This window comes from Zootoca vivipara, chromosome 2, assembly GCF_965207765.1.
Source record: "Zootoca vivipara chromosome 2, rZooViv2.hap1.1, whole genome shotgun sequence".
Classification (NCBI taxonomy): Eukaryota; Metazoa; Chordata; class Lepidosauria; order Squamata; family Lacertidae; genus Zootoca; species Zootoca vivipara.
The window spans coordinates 35,000,532-35,020,997 of NC_142584.1; the positions used below are offsets into that span (position 1 = coordinate 35,000,532).

Consider the following 20,466-nt stretch of genomic DNA (forward strand, 5'->3'; position numbering starts at 1 on the left):
TCCCTTTGTGAGTTGCTTCCTGTGAAACATATTGAAACAATTTAACAGTAAAACTTCAACAATAAAAACTTATGTAGAATCATATTTAAAATCAAAGCTATTTCATATATAAAAACAATTTCAAATCCTGTGCAAATACAAACTGTGATTAAAAAACACCCTCCACCTGAAAAGCTTGTTGAAGGAGGAAGGTGACCAATGAGATGCTAAAAAGACCAGAGGTAGCCTGCGTCTGATGGGTAACAGAAGGTAGTCCCAAAGAGTAAATGCTGGCACACTAAACGCTAGATTCCTACATGGAATGAACTAATGCCCCTCCTGATGAGGTGCTTTCTGCAGGAGACTCTCTCCTGCAGAACACAGTGGTAGGTGAGGCAATATTTATTGTTGAATACCAGAGACAGACGTTCTTCTATAACAAATAGTCTGATCCTAACAGTTATTCAAAAGTAAGTTCTAGTGTTTTCAGTCAGGCTTCTTTCAGCACCCATGACTGACTTTCATGGTGCCCTCAAATTTGCTGCCTGTGCAAGGCTACTAATGGTGGGACCAACCCATCGCTTGTTACATCTAGGCTGCCTCATTCCTCAGCTCCTCCTCACTTAAGAGCCAGTGTGGTGTAGTGGTTAAGAGCGGTAGACTCCTAACCTGGGGGACCGGGTTTGCGTCTCCGCTCCTCCACATGCAGCTGCTGGGTGACCTTGGGCTTCTTTGAAGTCTCTCAGCCCCACTCACCTCACAGAGTGTTTGTTGTGGGAGAGGAAGGGAAAGGAGAATTTTAGCTGCTTTGAGACTCCTTCAGATAGTGATAAAGCAGGATATCAAATCCAAACTCTTTTTTTCTTCTTCTTCTTTCACTTGCAAAGGTACTAAGGCTCCAACTCTGGACCTGGCAGTACTATTAAATTCTGGACCTGGCAGTACCATTAAATTCAGCAAATGTGTCTAGGATTCCATCCTAGGAGTAGGATGGTAGCAGAGTGCCCACCAGAAAACGTTGGACTCAAACTCCCATCAGCCCCAGCCACTATAGCCAATGATCAAGGATGATGGGAACTGTAGTCCAACATTTTCTGGAGGGCACCACAGCTAACTCATTTGAAAGGGCTAAATTGTACTAAAAGACACCAGTCGGGCCAATTGGGCTGGTACTAATGTTGCCACCTCCTTTGGGGACAATTCTTATAACTTTTGAATACAAGTGAGACACTCAGAGGGGGTTGGACTAGATGATGCTTAAGGTTCCTTCCAACTCTACAACTCTATGGTCTTCCCCATTTGAGGATTATTAGGCCGATAATTCGGATTATTAAACAGAGAAAGAGACTCCTGCATAGCTTTTGCTCGTCCCATTTCACCATGTGGCCTTTGAGGTGAAGAAATAAATATGAAACTGAAAGGATTTGGAATCAGCAAGACGGGTATTTCCCCTTCTACACTGCAGAGAAGCGTCCTGTGAAAGGAAACTACGCCATGTCGGATTGATTGGGCAGGAAGCAAAGAAGAGGAATGGTTTCGCACAGGCATTAATTTTGTTTTCCCTTTGGAGTCCATCTGTCTGCTTCTACCCATCCATGCACTCCTGAGGAAATACGGGGCAGGCAGTTTGCTCCTTTGAGACACCCATTTTCTGTCTGACAGCTTAGATTTTTGTATATTTTATTTTTACTCAAGACAAATGAAAGCGCATTTAATCAAAACCGGTGACCAGCTCTTTTAAATCCTACAAGAACAACGTGGTTCCCCACAGCCCCACTCCTCAAAACAAACTGCACCTTTCAACCACTCCCAAAACAAAATTTCAATAGAGAAGCAAAAAGGGGGGATTTTAAATATACATACAGTGCAGTATAAGAAAAAGCTAAGCGCCTCTAAAATGTCACCTAGGACACACACACACAGGTTCTACCGAGATTTGAACTCGGATCGCTGGATTCAAAGTCCAGAGTGCTAACCATTACACCATAGAACCACACGGCAGCCCTGCTGGCTGAAAAGTTCTCTACTAGCACGTTCCCAAGGTTCTTTTAGGTTCACATTCATGCGTACTGATTTCCTCTTCATAATTATACATATACAGTACTGTATATGTTTAGGGACGCTTTCAATGTTTAACAGACCACTGTATTTTAATATTTTGTTGGAAGCCGCCCGTAGTGGCTGTAAAACTGCCATCAGATAGCTCTTAAATGCCCTTTTGTCAGACCGACAAGCTTCCGATTAGCCATATATATACATATATATACAGTACCGGTACTGTATGTATGTATATAATGGATAATCATACATTCTGAAATTATAGACGTTTTAAGCCCCTCACCCCCAGCAAAACGTTACCATTATGTAAAAGCATAAACCTCAACATAAAGAGAAAATAATGGCGCATTCTCCTTTCTTCCTCGTTCCCCCTCCCCCCCCAAAATGTTTTCCATATTTTTTTATTTAAGAAACCTTTGAGTCTCTTCCACCCATCACCGCCGCAAAAATACAAAAAACTAGGAGATCCGCAGGTTCCACCGAGATTTGAACTCGGATCGCTGGATTCAGAGTCCAGAGTGCTAACCATTACACCATGGAACCATTCGTCCCGAATTGGCGCTCGTTCAATACTTATTCACACCAAGACCCTCCCTTAACCAACGGAGTGGTTTTGCTCTTTCGAAAAGATTTGAAGGAATAAGTCTTACTGTAAGGAGGGGGGGGGGGAGCAACAAAGCTCCAGTATCAGAATAACTTCGGTCATTTTAAACCCGCGGCGGCGGCGAATAGTCTTGATTTGTGCCCCCCCCCCGAGAAAAAACCATGTTAGCCGATTAGCGTCCATTTATCTCTTATCCACTTAATCCACCGTCTCCTCAGAAGTCAGCCTCCTCGCGGTGTTTCCACGGGGCTTTCTGCCCAGATAAGGGGCTACACAGAATCGAGATACATACCGGTACTGTATATCGATTCTGTGTAGCCCCTTATCGTTATATATAGAGTATGGAGAGAGAAAGAATAAATACAAAGGTTGGGCGCTGGAGGGAGCGCTCGGCTGACAGATCCTTCGCGTTTACGAAGACCGTCCTGCAGTTGGGCAGAAAAAGGCGCCGTTATTTGGATAAGGGGAGGCGGGGTGTAAAACAAGAGGAGCGCCTCGTTTCGCTGGGAGAGAGGAAAAACTTCTTTGAAATTTGCGTTTTGCCCGAAAGGGGCGACCTTTGAAGCAACCTTCTAAGCCCGGAGCTCCGTCAGGGAGCAGGAGCAGTAGCGGACGCCGCCGTCTTTGAAACGAGCTTACGGTATTAGAGCGGCGGCCATCTTGAGGCGAAGGAGACCTCGCGCTGAGGGAGGAGCCAGAGGCATCTTCCCGCCCAAACGGGACTGGCAGGCTTCAATTCCTAAATGGGCCACATCGAGCAATCGCAGATTATAAAGGAAAAGACTATATAGAAAGGAGGGGGAACACATCCAGCGAGAGAGAGAGAGAGAGAGGCTTTCTCTCCCTCCCCTTTGTTTGCTGCAACAACAACAACAATAATGATGATGATGATGATTAGCAGCCTCCTTGCATGAGAAAGACTCTCGACATTACATATTTAGTACTGCAAAAGCTCTTCCTGCACCGAGGCCTTCTTAATTATATGCCAGCCTCCATTAACGCCCATCGGGAGGGAGGGTGGTAGCCCATTGTGCCTCTGAGAAGCACTGGACTCCAGCCTGTTTCTGAGCTTGCTGGTTAGAAGGTCTGTGGTTCGAATCCCTGCTATGGTTGCTCTCCCAGCTCCTGCCTACCTAGCAGTTGGAAAGCACACAAGTGCAAGTATGGTATTTTTTCGTATATAAGATGCCCCCATGTATAAGACGACCCCCTTTAAAAAAAACCAAAAACCCCAAAATTAAGAAAATGCACTATGCACTATCTGTGTATAAGATGACCCCTTATTGTAAACTTCAAAAATTTAGGGGGAAATATAGTCTTATACACGGGAAAATACGGTAAATAGGTACTGCTGCCGGGGGGGGGGGGATGGCGTTTCCGTGCACCCTGGCTTCTGTCACGTTGCTCCAGAAGCAGCTTAGTCATGCTGGCCACATGACCCGGAAAGCTGTCTGTGGACAAACGCTGACTCCCTCGGCCTGCAAAGTGAGATGAGCACCGCAACCCCATAGTCGCCTTTGACTGGACTTAACTGTCCAGGGGTCCTGTACCTTTTTTTCAAACCTTATTTACAAGGAAGACTACTCCATGTCATAATAGAGGGGAGTTTCAAAGAATTCCAGAAGACAAATCCCACCCTCCTTTGCAAAACAGGAAAACCGAACAGGGCAGGGGAGGGCAGGCTTCAGGATCGCAGGACCTGAGTTGCATTTTCCTGGAACCCCCAAGAGCCACCATCTGGATCTAGGTGCAAACACTTAAAACTAAAGAACAGGGTGTCCTCTGAGCAGGTGCTAAGGACAGGAATTTGCTTTGAGTATCCCTGAGGTCACAGTCCTTCCACGCAGCAACCCTTCCTGTGATTTATTTCAACCATGGGGAGGGGAATTGTGTTCCTCCCCCCCCCATTGGCACGCTCCTGTTTCGGCATACACAGACACAAAATGAAGCTCTCAGGAAGGTTTATATGGGTGGGTGACCAAAGATATTTCCATTATGATGAGAAGAAAGGCAAATAGCAACCATGGATAGGGCACCAGTTGCTTCATGTGGGCCTCATGATTACATGGTATCAGAATACAAATCCCTAGCAAAGGTACCACAAAAGATGGCCACTCTGATGAGTAGAAGCCTCTGTGCTGTGCAGGCCAAGTTCCTCCCCACAACTCTCATATGAAGCCAAAAAGGCAACGGGTGGGATTCAAACCCACACATGCACAACGGATTTCAGTTCCATTGCATTCTTCTCTTGGCCACCCCAAGAGCAGCTTTTCATGTTTCCCAAACAGTCCATGCTGGACAGGAGTTCCAGACATGTGGAGCAGTAGATGGCTCGTAGTGCCTTCTCAGCAGCAAAAACACAAACAAGGGTGAAACTGGAACCCACTGTGCAGAGTCCATTGTACAGTATTTCAAATCGCTTGCCTTCATTGCTCATCTACATCATAACCACAGTCAGCCACGATATTAGGATCGAATTGAGCCCATTACCTGTGGTGGTGTTGTGTTTCCTAATGGATTTTGGAGCACATAACAAAGCAGGACAGTGTGTGGTCTATCAGTGATAGATCGATTTGTGAAACACTTTCCCAGAACAGGACAGATTTTAAGGAACAACATCCTGCTCTCTGGCAGCAAGGAGCCCTAGAGGAATCTGTTCCAGACCTGAGACACAACAGAGAGGTTCCAGGCACAAATAAGTTCTCTGAATAAGCTCTTTACCCCTCAGCTGTTGTTTCCCACTTAGCAGCAAAGCAGCAAAATAGGTTTTTCAACATATAAAACGCTTCACAAATTTGTGTCTCATCTAATATAAGAAACAAGGCTCCTTGGAAGAATTTAAATAAGCAGCTACCCAAATATTTCCCCCTTTCAGTGAGAAGGAATGGGAAATAGGAACTGTGGAGGGGGACTGCCCCTGTCTCACACTAGGCTCCTGACTGCATCTTTATTTCATCTGGGCCCTGCACTTGTAATTCTTTCTCTGATGGATGATGGAGGGGGGGGGGGCTGCACAGCACAGAAGAGTACAGTGCAGGACCACGGACAAGGCCTCCATGATGTGCCAGTCAAGTTCTCACCCGGGAATCTCTTATGTGAAACCAAAAGGTCGACAAGGATGGGATTCGAACCCATGCGTGCACAGCACAATGGATTTCGAGTCCATCGCCTTCACCTCTCAGCCACCTTGTCCACACTGGTGGCCTTTCACAACTCCCCAATAGGCCACGTTGGGCAGGGGCTTCCAGAAAGAACAGACAATTAGTCCTTCCTCCTTGCCAGTAAAAACACAAGGTTGGAATTTGAACCAACTTGCTCCGAGCATAATGGATTTCTAGTCCTTGGCATTCACCTCACAGCCACCTCTAACTGTCTGCCCAATGGCAGGACCTCTCTGCAGCAGTGAAGGGGTTCAGGAGCTGCCCCTTAGGAATCTGTTATATAAGACCAAAAGTCTGATGGGGGGGGATTCAAACCCATGCATGCAGAGCACAAAGAATTTCTAGTCCATCACCTTTACCTCTTGGACATCTCATCCACACCAGCAGCTTTTCATGAGTTTCAAATAGGACGTTTTGGGCTAGGACTTGCAGAAATGGGGAGCAGCAGATGGAGTGGTGTGCAACTTTCTCTGTACTTTTGCAGGGACCATGCTCATTTTGTGAGTGTTCTTTCAGTTTTATGCATCACTGAAGTCTGCCCAAGAACAAGCCTTCTTGGGTAGGGCAATCACCCAAAGAAATTTCACCTTGTGATGAGGAAAGGGAACAACAACCTGACCTCTCCCAAATCTCTCCCTCCCCTTCCCCACACATAGCCAACAAAAACCTACTGTGTGATGCCAAAAGACCAAGAAGGGTGGGATTCGAACCCACACATGCACAGCACAATGGATTTCAAGTCCATCGCCTTCACCTTTCAGCCACTTCGTCCATGCTTTTCATTATTTCCAAATAGGCCATGCTGGACTAGGAGTCCCAGACATGCAGACTACCAGCCCTCTCTCGCCGGCAGCAAAACACCATGAGGGTGGAATTTGAACCTATGCAATCAGAGAGAGTGCAAAGGATTTCTAGTTGATTGCGTTCACCATTTGGCCACCTTAGACAACAGGTGACCATAGCAGCAAGTCCTCTTACTCCTTTCTGGTCTTTTCTTGAGAAAGTTTTTTTTTTAAAAAAAAAATTCAGATTGAGGAAAATTCTAAAGATGCGTAGATCCACTATCCTCTGGCAGTGAGGAGCCCCAGGGGACTCAAATCCAACACAGCAGACCAACACTTCATGACAGCAGCCATGAAAAAAGGTTTACAAGCTCCTATTTGCTCAGCAGGTTTGTCCAACCCCGCAGTGAGATTTCAAAGAATGGTTATACATGCACATGCATATATATGGTACATTTCACGGATTATCCTTGCGCAAGGCCATGTTAATCTCTGTATCATTCCAACTCCTGTATATTACCAAAGTGAACACAAAAACCAGCCCTCTAGGAAGGGCATAAATGAGAGATTACTCGAGGGTATTTCATCTAACAAAAAGAAAGTAGATTGCAACTATGGATAGGGCCCATCTCTAGGCTCCTGTTAGACCCCTTCTTCCATTGCCTTTGTTTCATTTGGCCCACATGCCAGTAATTCCTTCCTTTGATAGTATAACATTGGAATACAAGTTACAGCAAAGGATGATGGGGGAGAGGTGCACTGCACAGAGCAGCAGTGGAGGTGTCAGTGCTCCGATGGCTAAGTCCTCCCCCCGATTCTATTCTATAGAGCCAAAAGACCGATGAGGGTGGGATTTGAACCCACGCGTGCAGAGCACAATGGATTTCAAGTCCATCGCCTTCACCTCTCGGCCACCTCATCATGCATTGTAATGAGACTTCAAAGAAATATGGATATTCTTTGTCATCCTTGCACAGGAACCACCCTAATATTGTATGCCCTGTACACCACAAGGTGATCAATGAGATAATCAGGGAGAGCACTATTAGTGGTTTCCCTTGGGCCAGAAGCACAACTAATGTCAACAGGGAGTTGTGCCTTCAGTGACCCTCCTTCCAGGGGAAGAACAGACTTAGGGAACTGGGGAACTTCGGTCCCCATAACTGCCTCTTCTCCAGCCTCTGATTCTGAGGCCAGGGACTAGGCCTTTCTAATGGGCCAGCCATGTTCTTCCCCAGGACTCTGCTGTGTGAGGCCAAAAGGCCAATAAGGATAGGATTTGAACCCACACGTACAGAACATAATGGATTTCTAGTCCATAGCCATCACCACTCGGCCACCTCACCTGTAATAATGGCAGGACCTGTCACTCTTATAGGGCATTCATATTCCAGTCAGCACCTGCTTGTTCATTACCTGAAGGATGATAGAGTGGTTGTGTTCTGCATCACAAGCCTTGTGATAGGATAGGCCAAATTGCAGAACATTTTCTCCCCCAAAAGTTTATGGAATTTCTAAAGGGTCACCTTTCCCTAGCACCATGGAGCTCCAGGAGAGACAAACTCCAGACCCCATGACCACCTAATAGGCAGCTTAGGCAGAAACCATGAAGCAGCTTTCTCAGCTCCCCTTCACCCAACAGCTTTGTCTCACGTGGCAAAACAGCTTCATGGAAAGATAAAATGTGTGTAAATGGAACACTTCACAAAGTTCAGTATCATCCTTCAGCAGGGGCCATGCTAATCTCCATTTCATTCCATTTTCATCCTTTTTGTCACTGAACTCCACACAACAACCAGCCCTCTTGGGAGAGTTTAAATGGGAAGCTACCCAAGGACATTTCACCTCACAATGAGGAGGAAAATGGGCAGCAACTATAGCCAAGACCCATTTTACCAGGTTTCTTCCAGGCCCCTGCTCTCTTCATCTATTTCATCTGGACCCCATGTCAGTAATTCCCACCCCCCCAAGCATGGCACCACACAGCAAGTCAAAACAAATGATGATGGATGGAATTTGCATGGAGTAGAGCATGGAGTAGGATCTGACGCCTCTGTATTATGCCAGCTATGTTCTCCTGGAATCTTCTATCGGAGGCCAAAAGGCCGACGAGGGTGGGATTTGAACCCCGCACATGCAGAGCACAATGGATTTCTAATCCATCGCCTTCACCACTCAGCCACCTCGTCTGCTTAAACCATAGGGCCTCCTACTGCTCCAGGGCCTTTCTTATCCACTCTGAAGTTTCTTGTTCATTTCCTAAAGGATGTCAGCATGCTAGGTCACAAAAAAAGAGGAAGGATTCAAATGACCGATTGGAAAGGCCCAAACATATTTCACCCTGCAGTTAGGAGGAAAGCAGTAACAGCAATTGAGCAATGGACCACTGGGCAGCACCACACCCCAGCAAGCTCCCCTTTTGTCTTTGTTTCACCTGGGTCTCATGCTGGCAACTTCTCCCTCTGATGGTGTAGCACTGGAATGCAAATCTCATGAAAGGATGGTTCCATTTTGGAATTTAATCCTAATATTTTGTCATTGCTATAGCTTTTTCTTTCCTTAGTAATCATTATTTCCAACCATTAGCAAAAGGTAAACAAGAAATCCATGAACAAAGTTGAAACAAGGACTTTATTTATATCACTTCTGGGTAGGGTTGCTTGATCTGAAACCTAGAAATTTGGGAAATGCAAATACTGGTACATATCCTTTTCAAATATTCCTAATTGTATTCGTCATATGCTTTTCCTATTTTGTACACCTACGAAGGTGTTTCGAGGAAGTGGATTCTCTTTTTGAAGGGAGCACATGTGCTATAAATTTAAGCTGGTGGGCCAAGAAGAAATAAAGGAAGAGGCAGTGGAGTCAGGGAAGACCTTGCAGGGCTTGCCTCCCATCCCTACACTGGGACAGGGAAAAGGAGACAAGCACACCTTCATTATGTGCACTGTTTGGGCCCCAACAGCTGAAAGTTCTACAGCAAATGCAAGCCTAACAGCAGCCATTTTTCACTTCGGCCCCCTCCCCTCGTTCACATGCACACACTATGTTTTCAGAATGGATGCATTCACCTCAGTTTCCTTCAAGCAGTACGTGAGGCATGCCTGTTGCTCAAACAATCTAAAAACCTCCACACGCTCCCGCTACAACCAATACAAATGCAATGATATTATCCCCCCTGTTCCAGACATTGCTCTTGCAACTACTGTATACAGATAGTGTTTGCTCTGCCGGCATTGCAAACATGCTTTCCTGCAGGGCAGGCAGGGCTAGGGCCAGGATGTAGCACAAGTGCATGTACTGCAGGAGATATTGCATATACAGACCTAAGCCCAAAATTAGTTCTAGTGCTACCATGCTTGTAACTGACCGCCTCTCGTTTTTCCTTCCAACATTGTCCTCTAATAATTACCCCAGCTCTGCTTCAGCTGAACTTTACAAAAAGTCTCATCTTTTCAAATGCATCACAGGCTAACACAAAACATAACCTAACGTGTTTTTGGCCTCCCTATGCTCATTTTAAAATATTTACTATCCATTAAAGTTATTATTACATTAGTATCCCACCTTTCCTCCAAAGAGCTCAAGGTTGTGTAAATGGTTCCCCCCCCTTCCCATTTTATCCTTTACAAATTAGGTAGTTTCTCGTTAAATTGCAAACAAAATTGAATTTCTCCCTCATCCCTATTTTGGGCTTCAAAAATCATCTGCTTGCCCTAAAACCTGGAGATGTACAGATTTCTATATTTTGAAACAAAGAATGCTCCCCTGCTTACCCAGTATTTCCATAATTCTTTACAGTTACAAGTTATCAGAATCAACCCTACTTGAAGCTATCGAAATAATCTTTGGGTTTTTAAGTTGGAAGAGGGAAAATTCTGGTGCAAATATTGGCAAGGCACTTCACTTTTGCTTCCTGAGGATTTCCTCTTCACTAAATCAAGTTTGCTTCCTACCAGCTCAACACTTTGTTAACAAACACATAAACTCGCCCCAACTATTTCTCTGGTTATCCCTGGTGCCTGAACATCCTCATTTTCTCTCTTTGTGTTTATTTAGGTCTCCCTACTTCCACAACTCCTCTCTGAGTACAAGAGCCAACATGCAGAGCATAGCCTCTTCCTCCATTTTATTAACTTTCTTGTGTAACTGCAATTCCCAGGAGACAAAGCACAGGTGTTTCCGATGGCTCACAAAGCACCCTGGGGATTGTAGTTCCAGAGCCCAGGAGTGCACCTTTAATACTGGTAGTAGTTGAAAAGACTACCATTCCCAACTCCACTGCCTCCAAATCCTCAAACCAGAAACATTGCATTGTTTCATTTTTGAGTTGTATGATCTTCTGCTAACATCCCTGCTTTTAGCTTCCCAATGGATCAGCCCATATAATAGAGAGCTTCTGGCAACCCTACGGCCAACTTAGATGAGCAGGATACAAATCATTTTTCATCTTCTATTTTCTGTTTTTCTTTCACTCCAGCGGCCACAACAGCAAAAAACAAGTCTGGGAAGAACGTGCGAATGTAAACAGCTGCCTTTGCAAGGGGATTTGCCATGAACACTTCTTGCTTCTTCCTGCTCACTGTCCGGAGAATTTCATCCGCTACTTCCACGGGGTGGACACCATTGGCCAGTTTTCTGAAAAAGACTGAAAGAGGGAAACAATGTTTCTCTTCAAGTGGCAAAACGAGACACACTCTGCTCTGAAATCATTTACCTATTAGAACCATAGAATCATAGAGTTGGAAGAGACCACAAGGGCCATCGAGTCCAACCCCCTGCCAAAAGCAGGAAATACCATCAAAGCATTCTTGACATATGCCTGTCAAGCCTCTGCTTAAAGACCTCCAAAGAAGGAGACTCCACCACACTCCTTGGCAGCAAATTCCACTGCCGAACAGCTCTTACTGTCAGGAAGTTCTTCCTAATCTTTAGGTGGAATCTTCTTGTGGTTTGATTCCATTGCTCCATGTCCACTTATCTGGAGCAGCAGAAAACAACCTTTCTCCCTCCTCTATATGGCATCCTTTTATATATTTGAACATGGCTATCATATCACCCCTTAACCTTCTCTTCTCCAGGCTAAACATACCCAGCTCCCTAAGCCATTCCTCATAAGGCATCGTTTCCAGGCCTTTGACCATTTTGGTTGCCCTCCTCTGGACACGTTCCAGCTTGTCAGTATCCTTCTTGAACTGTGGTGCCCAGAACTGGACACAGTACTCCAGGTGAGGTCTGACCATAGCAGAATACAGTGGTACTATTACTTCCCTTGATCTAGATGCTATACTCCTATTGATGCAGCCCAGAATTGCATTGGCTTTTTTAGCTGCTGCATCACCATCATCCAAGTCATTGATAAAGATGTTGAATAAGACTGGGCCCAAGACAGAACTCTGTGGCACCCCACTAGTCACTACTCTCCAGGATGAAGAGGAGCCATTTGGGTTCGGTCAGTAAGCCAGTTACAAATCCACTGAATGGTAGCATTGTCTAGCCCGCATATTATTTCAGATCAGGGCCAGCAGATCCTGTAAGCATCTGGTAGGTGGGCTCAGAAATGATTTCCTAGATTCAGACCACAAACCATCTCATACCACTGTCACATCACAGTTAGATGATACAGAATGCTTAAACAAGTTCAAGATTCCTACTGGAATACTCCTCCTCAATCTCTTGCTCTTCCTAGAAAGCGAGTGTTTAAAAAATGTTGACAGCAAGAAGATGCATGCCTCAGTCCCCTTTGCTGAAATGTGGATATATATGTATTCCCCTAAATTTGTCTAAACTCCCTCCATGCCCCATTTCACCCACTACTAGTATGCAATTCATATTGCATCTCATTTCAGGTTCCCACCACACTGGCCTGCTCCACTATTCTCTTCTTCCACCTTTTATTCCGGCTCTCCCATCCCCACCCCAATTTAGGTTAATCTTACATTTCCACACGGAGGCTTCCCAGTTGCTAGCCTGTGCTTGAACATGGGATGCACGTATGAAACTTGGAGTCACAGTACTGACACAAACACCAAATTCCTGCAGTTCTGCCCTCAGGCAATCAAAGAAGCCCAGAGCAGCATGCTTGGAAGCAGCATCTAGGAGGGAAAAAGAGATGACCTCATATAAGAAACAAATAAACTATCTAACCCCAATCCCCACAGTATATTATCGTCTCAGTTCTAATATACAGAAACTTGGGTTCCTAGAAGCCCAGATCCTGATCATTTCAGCACCAAACCAATAGCACAGATCCAGTTTCTCAGCGGGCCTTTTATTTTAAATATTGGCTTTTCAACTCTTCCAGAAACCCAAAGAAGAAGCAAATTGTGTTGGCTGAAAGGACAGTTTTTGCTGAAATACTCAGAGTTGTCGTTGGGCTTATGGGTGGGATCCTCAGGTCAGTTTCTTACTTCTGTAGAATATGGAGAAATGGAATGGCACCGGGCAAATTTGACACCTGCTTTTTCTCAATGCGTTAAAAACTCTCGGGGTTAGTGGTCAGCTGGAAGCTTGATAGTAACATATTTAACAGTCCATGCAATAAGAATTAAAATCCCTGTTCATCCCTGTTAATTGAACTGATGTGTGGTCAGTGAGCAATTTGCACAGTGGTGGGCTGAGTGGAGAGCTTGAAACCTCTCTTAAAATTGCCCCTTTCTGTTCATCAGATCAATTATCTGATGAGCAAAGAATGGGTAATTTGATTCTTCATCATGGTACTGGGCTGGACAGAGAGCTTGAAATATCTCTGTCTAGCCCAGCACTATGATGAGGATTAAAACTGTTCAGTCTCTGATGGTGTTCTGAACTTATTCCTCCCCCACGGACAGTGCTGCTGCTGCTGCCATCAGAAAATTAGGTTAGGAACTGATGGGCCACTTGGAGATGCTCAACTTGCTGGATCAGGCCTGCAGGGCAGTGATTCAGCACCATTGCAACAAATGGTTATTTTCTCAATCTGTAAACTTACAGGCTCCACGAAAAGGGACTCCTACTTTCCCCTGGATGTTATTGACTAGCACGACTTGCCCAGTTCTTCTGGAGATCATGTTGGGAATAAGGGCTGCAAGGGTGAAAAGATGGCAGAAAATGAATGATTTTAGAGAAATGCAATTACCAGGGGAGTGATCCTTATCTAAACACATACCCAACATTTCTTTTCCTTGCCTGTGTAACAGTTAAGGCTTTATGAATCAGTGAAAAACAAGTTCAAAGAACGATATCCCAACACCATGAACAGTTCCTACTCTTGGCAGCCAATATAGAAAGAGAAAATTCCTGCTGCTCGTTCCCAATCTCTTAAAAAAATAAAGCTCTTAAATGGCACAACTAAGGCGCAGCCACCTAGTTCCCATGCCCTGCAGTACAGGTAGCCAACATGGTGCTCTCCCAGTATTTTTGGACTCCGGATCCCATCAGCCCCAGCTAGTGTGACATTGGCCGAGTACAATGGGAACTGTAGTCAACATCATCATTCCACAAGTGAGCCCATATATGGAGAACTAGTAGTCACCAACATCAAACTCAGATGTCATTGTGCTCTGTGAATGCAACCTTATTCATCTACTGGGATGATCATGTTAGTTGCAATTGTGTCTATACAGTGGGTAGCGGACTGTTGTAACTTTTAAGACAGCTTAGTATGAACGAGTACAGGAAATATTAAGCATTTCAGCGAGAGGTAAGTATATGTGCACGAATGGGATTATATGTGCTTACATTTGGTCAGATCATGTCCAGGGATACTAGTGGGAGTCATTAGACATTAAGGTTATACAGTATTGCACTACAGATATCATTAGCTTTCCCCAGGGAATCTTGGGAATGGTAGTGTTCAAGGAGGCTACAGCTCTTGAACAGGTAATATTCCACAGTATCATCAAGTTCCCGGGTGCTTTGAAGGCAGCACAAAACTGATGCAAGTTTGTAATGTGGAGATGTCATGAGTGTGATCAGCCTCTCCAAGAAGAGAAATGCTTCCAAAGTGTGTCCCACCCGATGCCCCACCTCTAAAGGGAGATACAAGGGTCGTAAGGAGGCACAGTTCCAAATACCTTTGGTGAGTGTTATAGGCCCAAAATAGTTGGCATCCATAACCTTTTTGTCAATTTCCAGTGATATGTTCTGCACTGTTCCCTTCACCTTTGTGCTAGCGTTGTTGATAAGTATATCCACACATCCATAGCAATCCAGGATTTCTTTAGCTACGTCTTGGATGCAGTTTACATCAGAAAGATCTAGGAGGACAAGCTTCGGTGTAAATGTCTGAAAAGAAGCAAACGATTGTTACTGCCCTTTCTTGAAGGGCATTTTTTAAATATAGAAATATGGGACAACTTCCATAAGCTTTAGATGGTAGGATTAGTTCACAGATCATTTAGGGAAACAGATAGCAGCATCCAGTTTGATATCCTTATACACAACCGAAGAAGTAGAGTTCACCAGATGATATGAATGCAAAGCAAACTGAAGATTATTGCTGTGGAAACTGACCCCCAAACTGAGGGATTCACTCCTGTGGATGCTACTGGATGAGTCAAGGAATTATGAATATAATTAGTAGCAATTCATTCAAAGTGGAGCTTTATCCACTTCAGAGGTTGTTGGTATTGCTACTGGCTGATTGTCCAGTAGCCACTTTGTATATCTACCTGAGCTGATACCCAGATGACTGGGATTGCTTGCATGGTCAAAATGGGCCCATTAGAAGACAGTGGGGGAGAACATATGTACACTGTTGTCATAGAAAACTTGTTTTCAATTGCAATGTGATAGCCATACCAAACATTGCTTAACCCTCTGCTCCATAATGTATAGTACATCAACATGCTTTAACCACCAAGGATCGTTCAACTGAAGCTAATGCTTTTCTAGTCGCACCTTTGATCTCATGCATGCTTTCTGCTTATGGCACACCGTATGACCTGAAAGGTAATAAGCTCTATTTAAATATATTTGTTTACATATGGGTTTTATTTGGGGGGCAGGGTAGGCTCGCTGCTGCCTTCAGTGTGGTGGGTTTGCCTTGTTGACCATAATACCTCTTCTTCTCATCTACAAGTCTTCAGTAATCAGTTTCTTAATGGGAATTACATGTGTCATCTCAAAGTGAGCTAGATTCCTCAACTTCCTGCTAGGTGTAGCCAATTTTGCTGCACAATTGCATTTACAGAAGCTAATCCACCACCTGAGATCATTGCTTCACCTTGGCCCTGCATAGCAGACAGCAATGCCTAATTCAAAAGTAATGAGAAAAGGGTACAAGCTTATATATTCTGCTTCTCTTGTTTCATAGGGAAAAATCCTGCTGTCGTTACACAGTCCCTTACAGGGTACTTACTGCTGTAGGATCAGCCACACTGTTTAAAGCATCATAGAGAGCTTCCAACTTATCCAGGTGTTTACCACACAGAACTAGCCTTGCTCCACCTGAGTGAAATACTCGTGAGCATTCTGAAAGATAAACCAGTGAATAATGCAGGTTAGATGATGATGATGATGATGATAATAATAATAATAATAATTTATTTATACCCTGGCCACCTGGCTGGGTTTCCCCAGCCACTCTGGGTGGCTTAAAGCAGGCATAAGCAAACTCGGCCCTCCAGATGTTTTGGGATTACAACTCCCATCATCCCTGACCATTGGTTCTGTTAGCTAGGGATGATGGGAGTTGTAGTCCCAAGACATCTGGTGGGCCAAGTTTTCCTATGCCTGGCTTAAAGCATATATAAACCATGTACCTGTATTCTTGTTAATTTGAAATAAACAAGAGGGAGATGTTCTCTTAACACTGCAGCACACACATACACAGGGCATTGGTTATACTGTATTTTAAATACTGGATTTTCAGAGAGTTGAGAAATTGCACCATGTATATTGTCTGAAACCCATAAACTGTGCAAACAGACAGAAATGCACCCAAGTTTTCTTATAAAAATGAACTGGTCAGCCAATGCAGTCTCACCAGTGGTGAAGCTGTTCTGAAGATGTAAGAAAATCATGGTGTTTCAATTAGCAAACCCTCCATCTCCCACTGCAGTAGAAGCTGTTAATGTCAGACAGAAATGGACACACTGGATGCATGCTATGGAACAAACTGCCAGGTGAGAGAATTCACCTATGCACCATCTTAAACAAGGATCGAGAAGCTGTGGCCTTCCAGATAGAGCTGAGCAGCCCCTGCTAACATGGCTAATGGTCAGAGATGATGGGAGTTAAGAGTCCAGACTCCAGCAACATCTTTGTGAACTTCCCCAAGTGCATCTGCCAAATGGTGCACATGAGCCCCTGATGATTTCTCAACTGACATATCCTGTTTCCACAGCCTGGCAGGCAGCAGAGCAGCAAGCCTATCAGAGAACCCCATGCAGCTGAAATGGATCACTTTCCAGCCCTCTTATACCTTCTTTTGCTATGAGCCCATCCATTAACTGGACGGCTGCTGTGGTGGCTGCCTGCTCAAGGCCCCAAGGCCTGTAAGCAATTTCACTTCAAGAGAGCCATTCTGCATGCCTTCTTACTGGTCTCAAACCTTAAAGCTCAGCACTGGTGCATAACTTATGGATTATAGAAATAATCTATTTATACCACCCTGCTGCCACCTGATAGTTACTGTATGTGCAATTAGATCTCACTGCAACAGCACAGCCACCCGGCTATAAATAGACCCATTTATTTCATCTAAGACTTAGTGTTTGTGGGAAAGCAGCTTTTCAACTAATTCTGGATCCACCTGACTGTCATTCTTCCTAGCCCACATTTCTCTAGTATTATGCTGAGGATGCTGTGTGGACATTGATTCCCTAAATAAATACAGGGCAGCTGCTTTTATTGCTAATTCATTTTGGTGTATATAAAGCCATCAGCTGGGGATTCCAGAGGTCGGCACCAAAAGCAAACCTAAGTTTTGCAAGGAAAAAAGACCCAGTTTCTGTTGCAGAACCAATTAGGCAAAATGTGGTGATGATCTACCTATCAATACCTATCATTTGTGCACTTTTTTGCCCTGCTCCACACCACAAGGGTTAGTACAATGCAGACAATCACAAAATTAGCTCTCTTACTTAGCTTTGCTAAATTGGTTCAATTGCAACGTTTTGATTTCTGCAGAATTTTGAATTTGTTTCAGGGTGCAATGGAGGGGAAAGAATGCAAAGACTACAGAGACTATTGCTTTATCTAAGGCAGCAGAAAATGGATCATGCAGTTTAGGAAAGAATGTGGACACAGATGGATCATAGAATAATAGAATTGTAGAGTTGTAGAGTTGGAAGGTGCCCTAAGGGTCATCTAGTCCAACAATGCAGGAATCTCAGCTAAAACATCCATGATGGGAATGAACTGGGCCATTTGAAGAATTCCCTCCATTAATATCACCACTGAGAGGTTCCATTCTGTTCAAATACACATAAATTTTATGTCTCTCGCAGTGCTGAAGCCCTGACTCTTGTCCAATTGGTTTCTGAACCAATTGCTTGCCATATTTTCAAGCTTTCATTGACAAGCACAAGGTCTAGAAATTATGCTTCTTTTTAATGGCAGCTGGATTCTTTAAGACTCCAAATGTTCCTCAAGGTGCATGTGCCAGAGAACTGGATGGCACAATGCAATCACAGCAACCCAGAGTTCTGTCTTTGTGTGTGTGTGTGTGTGTGTGTGTGTGTGTGACACAAAAGGCCCTTAGTCATTTGCTGACCTGCTTACCCTTGCCCACACCGGCACCTGCTTACCCTTGCCCACACCGGAGAGAGCATCAGTGATCACTACAACTTTGCTCCGCACGGTAGATTTTGACATCAGATGAGTAACTGTCCGATAAATATACACAATCCCGCTGATTCCAACCACCAGCAATGGGAGAATTAGCACAGCTAGGACACCCATCTTCACCTGGCAGGAAGGAGAACAAATTTAGGCAACAGAGGAGATTGTTTTGCAGCAAACATGATCAAAGGTCCCCCTCCATTAACAAAATGCAATCAAGCAGAACTTGTAGCATGTAAGGTGTTCCCAGCCATTATTTGAATTATATTATTATTTATTCAGCATCTGTCAATGCACAGAGAGATTTACCAAAGTGCACACAAAGCATTTTTCTGCTTTTAAATAACTCCACACAAAGCAATTTTGAATTGCAAAATCAAACATAATATGACAAAACCCATTAAGAATTGTTTGGGGGGTTCATTTCTTTACTGACTGTTAGATATTATGGACAAATTTGTGGGCAGTGCTGTTCCACACCAATGTTTGCAACAGTCAATTCTATTTCCCTGATGCAAGAAGAAGAAGAAGAAGAAGAAGAAGAAGAAGAAGAAGAAGAAGAAGAAGAAGAAGAAGAAGAAGAAGAAGAAGAAAGGGGGGGGGAATGACCCGTGACATATTTCTTTTTGAAAGGAAAGAGACTAAAGCAAAGCTTCTGAGGAAATAGTGCCGATTTAACACCCAACAGAAGTTCTGTAATAAAGACAATAACTTACTTGGAATTGCAAGCCGTCAACAAGTTGATAAGGTGGTATCGCCTGCCAGCTGGTTTATACTTGAAGTTTAATTAAACTCATAGGCATTTTTGGAAAGGAAAAAGCACTCCATCCGCCGAAGCCTTTTGCCTTGAGCAAAGGCAGCTATGTATAGAGCTCAGCTGCATGACAGAGTTTTTAAAAGTAAATATAGTATCCATGGCCCCAGCCACATACCTGACCTATTTAGTTTCACAGGGCTTCAAAGTCCTTCTACTGCCCGCATGAGTGGACAAACTCAGTGATAAAGAGACATTGCTCATTTTTTTAATTTTTTATGGGTAAATGTAGGTAACAGCTCACTTTGCTCTGAAAATGCTCTAGATGTTACAAGATTGAATTGATCTGTTTCTTTTTCCCAATGTGTAGCGACTTCTGCAGTCACCAAGAGAGCGACCCTTGCAGCTCTGCTCAGAAGTTTCAATAAGTTGAACATGATTCTCAGATAAGTGTGGATACAGGATTGCAGCCTTAGTGATGGAAATGCAGTCTAAATGGTCAATAGCATTTCTATATGTGATAAGATTGTTTCTTTTAAAAATACTGGTATGATTTCAGTTACAATTTACCAGCTACTGTGTATGTGCTTTATTCTTATATGCAGGGCTCCCCCCTCCCCCCAGAATTTTGGGTGTGTGACCACTTTTGAAGTCACTGTAAGCAGATATAAAATTGAACCCAAGCTTTAGAGTCACATATATACAACATTATATAGGGTCATCAAACACACAAGGAAGCTTTTTTTAGCTGCAGTAACAGTATAAACACCGCTAGAGGACGATGTTTTGCTACCTCTCCTGACTTGTCATTTCTGTTACTTCCATGCTTTGCTTCCAGGGACTGTGTAACACATTATATGTGAGACTGTCATTGAAGTTCATTCAAAACCTTCAACTAATTCAGCAGTCAGGTTGCTAAAAGGGAGCCACCCAACAAATGCATATCACCAGTCCTGAAACAGCTTTCCGTTTGTTCCTGGAGTAGTTATCTATGGTTGATGCCTGGAGGGAAGATCACCCAGAAAACCTATATGCACTGCCCTGAGTTCTATTATGGAAGAAAGACAGGATAGAAATTTACTACAATAAATTCTTTGAACTTCTTAGAACCTGTCCAAGGCACCTCACCTTCAGAGACTAGGATGGTGACAACTGAGGAAAGGGTTTTTTTTTCTGTGGTGGACTCCATCTTTGTAACACCCTCCCCAGATATGCCTCTTTGGCACCTGCACTATTATCATCTAGGTTCCAGGTGAAAACTATTTTTATGTGCAGTAGTGACAGCATGGTGCTCCGACTTGTCTTGGTGTTTTGCTGGTTACGTAATTGATTTGCTTTAAATTGCTTATTTTCGTGGTTGCA

General features: G+C 44.0%; 1 protein-coding gene and 6 non-coding genes across 7 annotated transcripts; all 7 read right to left on the bottom strand.

The window, feature by feature from the left end:
- Nucleotides 1-1,900: 1,900 nt before the first annotated feature.
- Nucleotides 1,901-1,972, bottom strand: TRNAQ-UUG (transfer RNA glutamine (anticodon UUG)). The gene has a single exon. It is a non-coding gene; the product is annotated as a tRNA-Gln (tRNA).
- A 536-nt stretch (nt 1,973-2,508) lies between these two features.
- On the bottom strand, nt 2,509-2,580 carry TRNAQ-CUG (transfer RNA glutamine (anticodon CUG)). The gene has a single exon. It is a non-coding gene; the product is annotated as a tRNA-Gln (tRNA).
- A 3,171-nt stretch (nt 2,581-5,751) lies between these two features.
- On the bottom strand, nt 5,752-5,833 carry TRNAS-CGA (transfer RNA serine (anticodon CGA)). The gene has a single exon. It is a non-coding gene; the product is annotated as a tRNA-Ser (tRNA).
- A 1,590-nt stretch (nt 5,834-7,423) lies between these two features.
- On the bottom strand, nt 7,424-7,505 carry TRNAS-UGA (transfer RNA serine (anticodon UGA)). Its single transcript has one exon. It is a non-coding gene; the product is annotated as a tRNA-Ser (tRNA).
- Nucleotides 7,506-8,270: 765 nt separating this feature from the next.
- On the bottom strand, nt 8,271-8,376 carry LOC118081629 (U6 spliceosomal RNA). Its single transcript, XR_004692097.1, has one exon. It is a non-coding gene; the product is annotated as a U6 spliceosomal RNA (small nuclear RNA).
- A 314-nt stretch (nt 8,377-8,690) lies between these two features.
- On the bottom strand, nt 8,691-8,773 carry TRNAS-AGA (transfer RNA serine (anticodon AGA)). The gene has a single exon. It is a non-coding gene; the product is annotated as a tRNA-Ser (tRNA).
- A 423-nt stretch (nt 8,774-9,196) lies between these two features.
- On the bottom strand, nt 9,197-19,219 carry DHRS7C (dehydrogenase/reductase 7C). The gene is made up of 7 exons (XM_035104605.3): nt 19,067-19,219; nt 18,317-18,476; nt 15,925-16,037; nt 14,639-14,849; nt 13,555-13,647; nt 12,524-12,679; nt 9,197-11,232 (listed from the first exon to the last, which is right to left on the bottom strand). Exons 2-7 carry the CDS (start codon nt 18,468-18,470, stop codon nt 11,024-11,026), a joined length of 936 nt encoding a protein of 311 aa, XP_034960496.1. The 5' UTR covers nt 18,471-18,476; nt 19,067-19,219; the 3' UTR covers nt 9,197-11,023.
- Nucleotides 19,220-20,466: the final 1,247 nt, after the last annotated feature.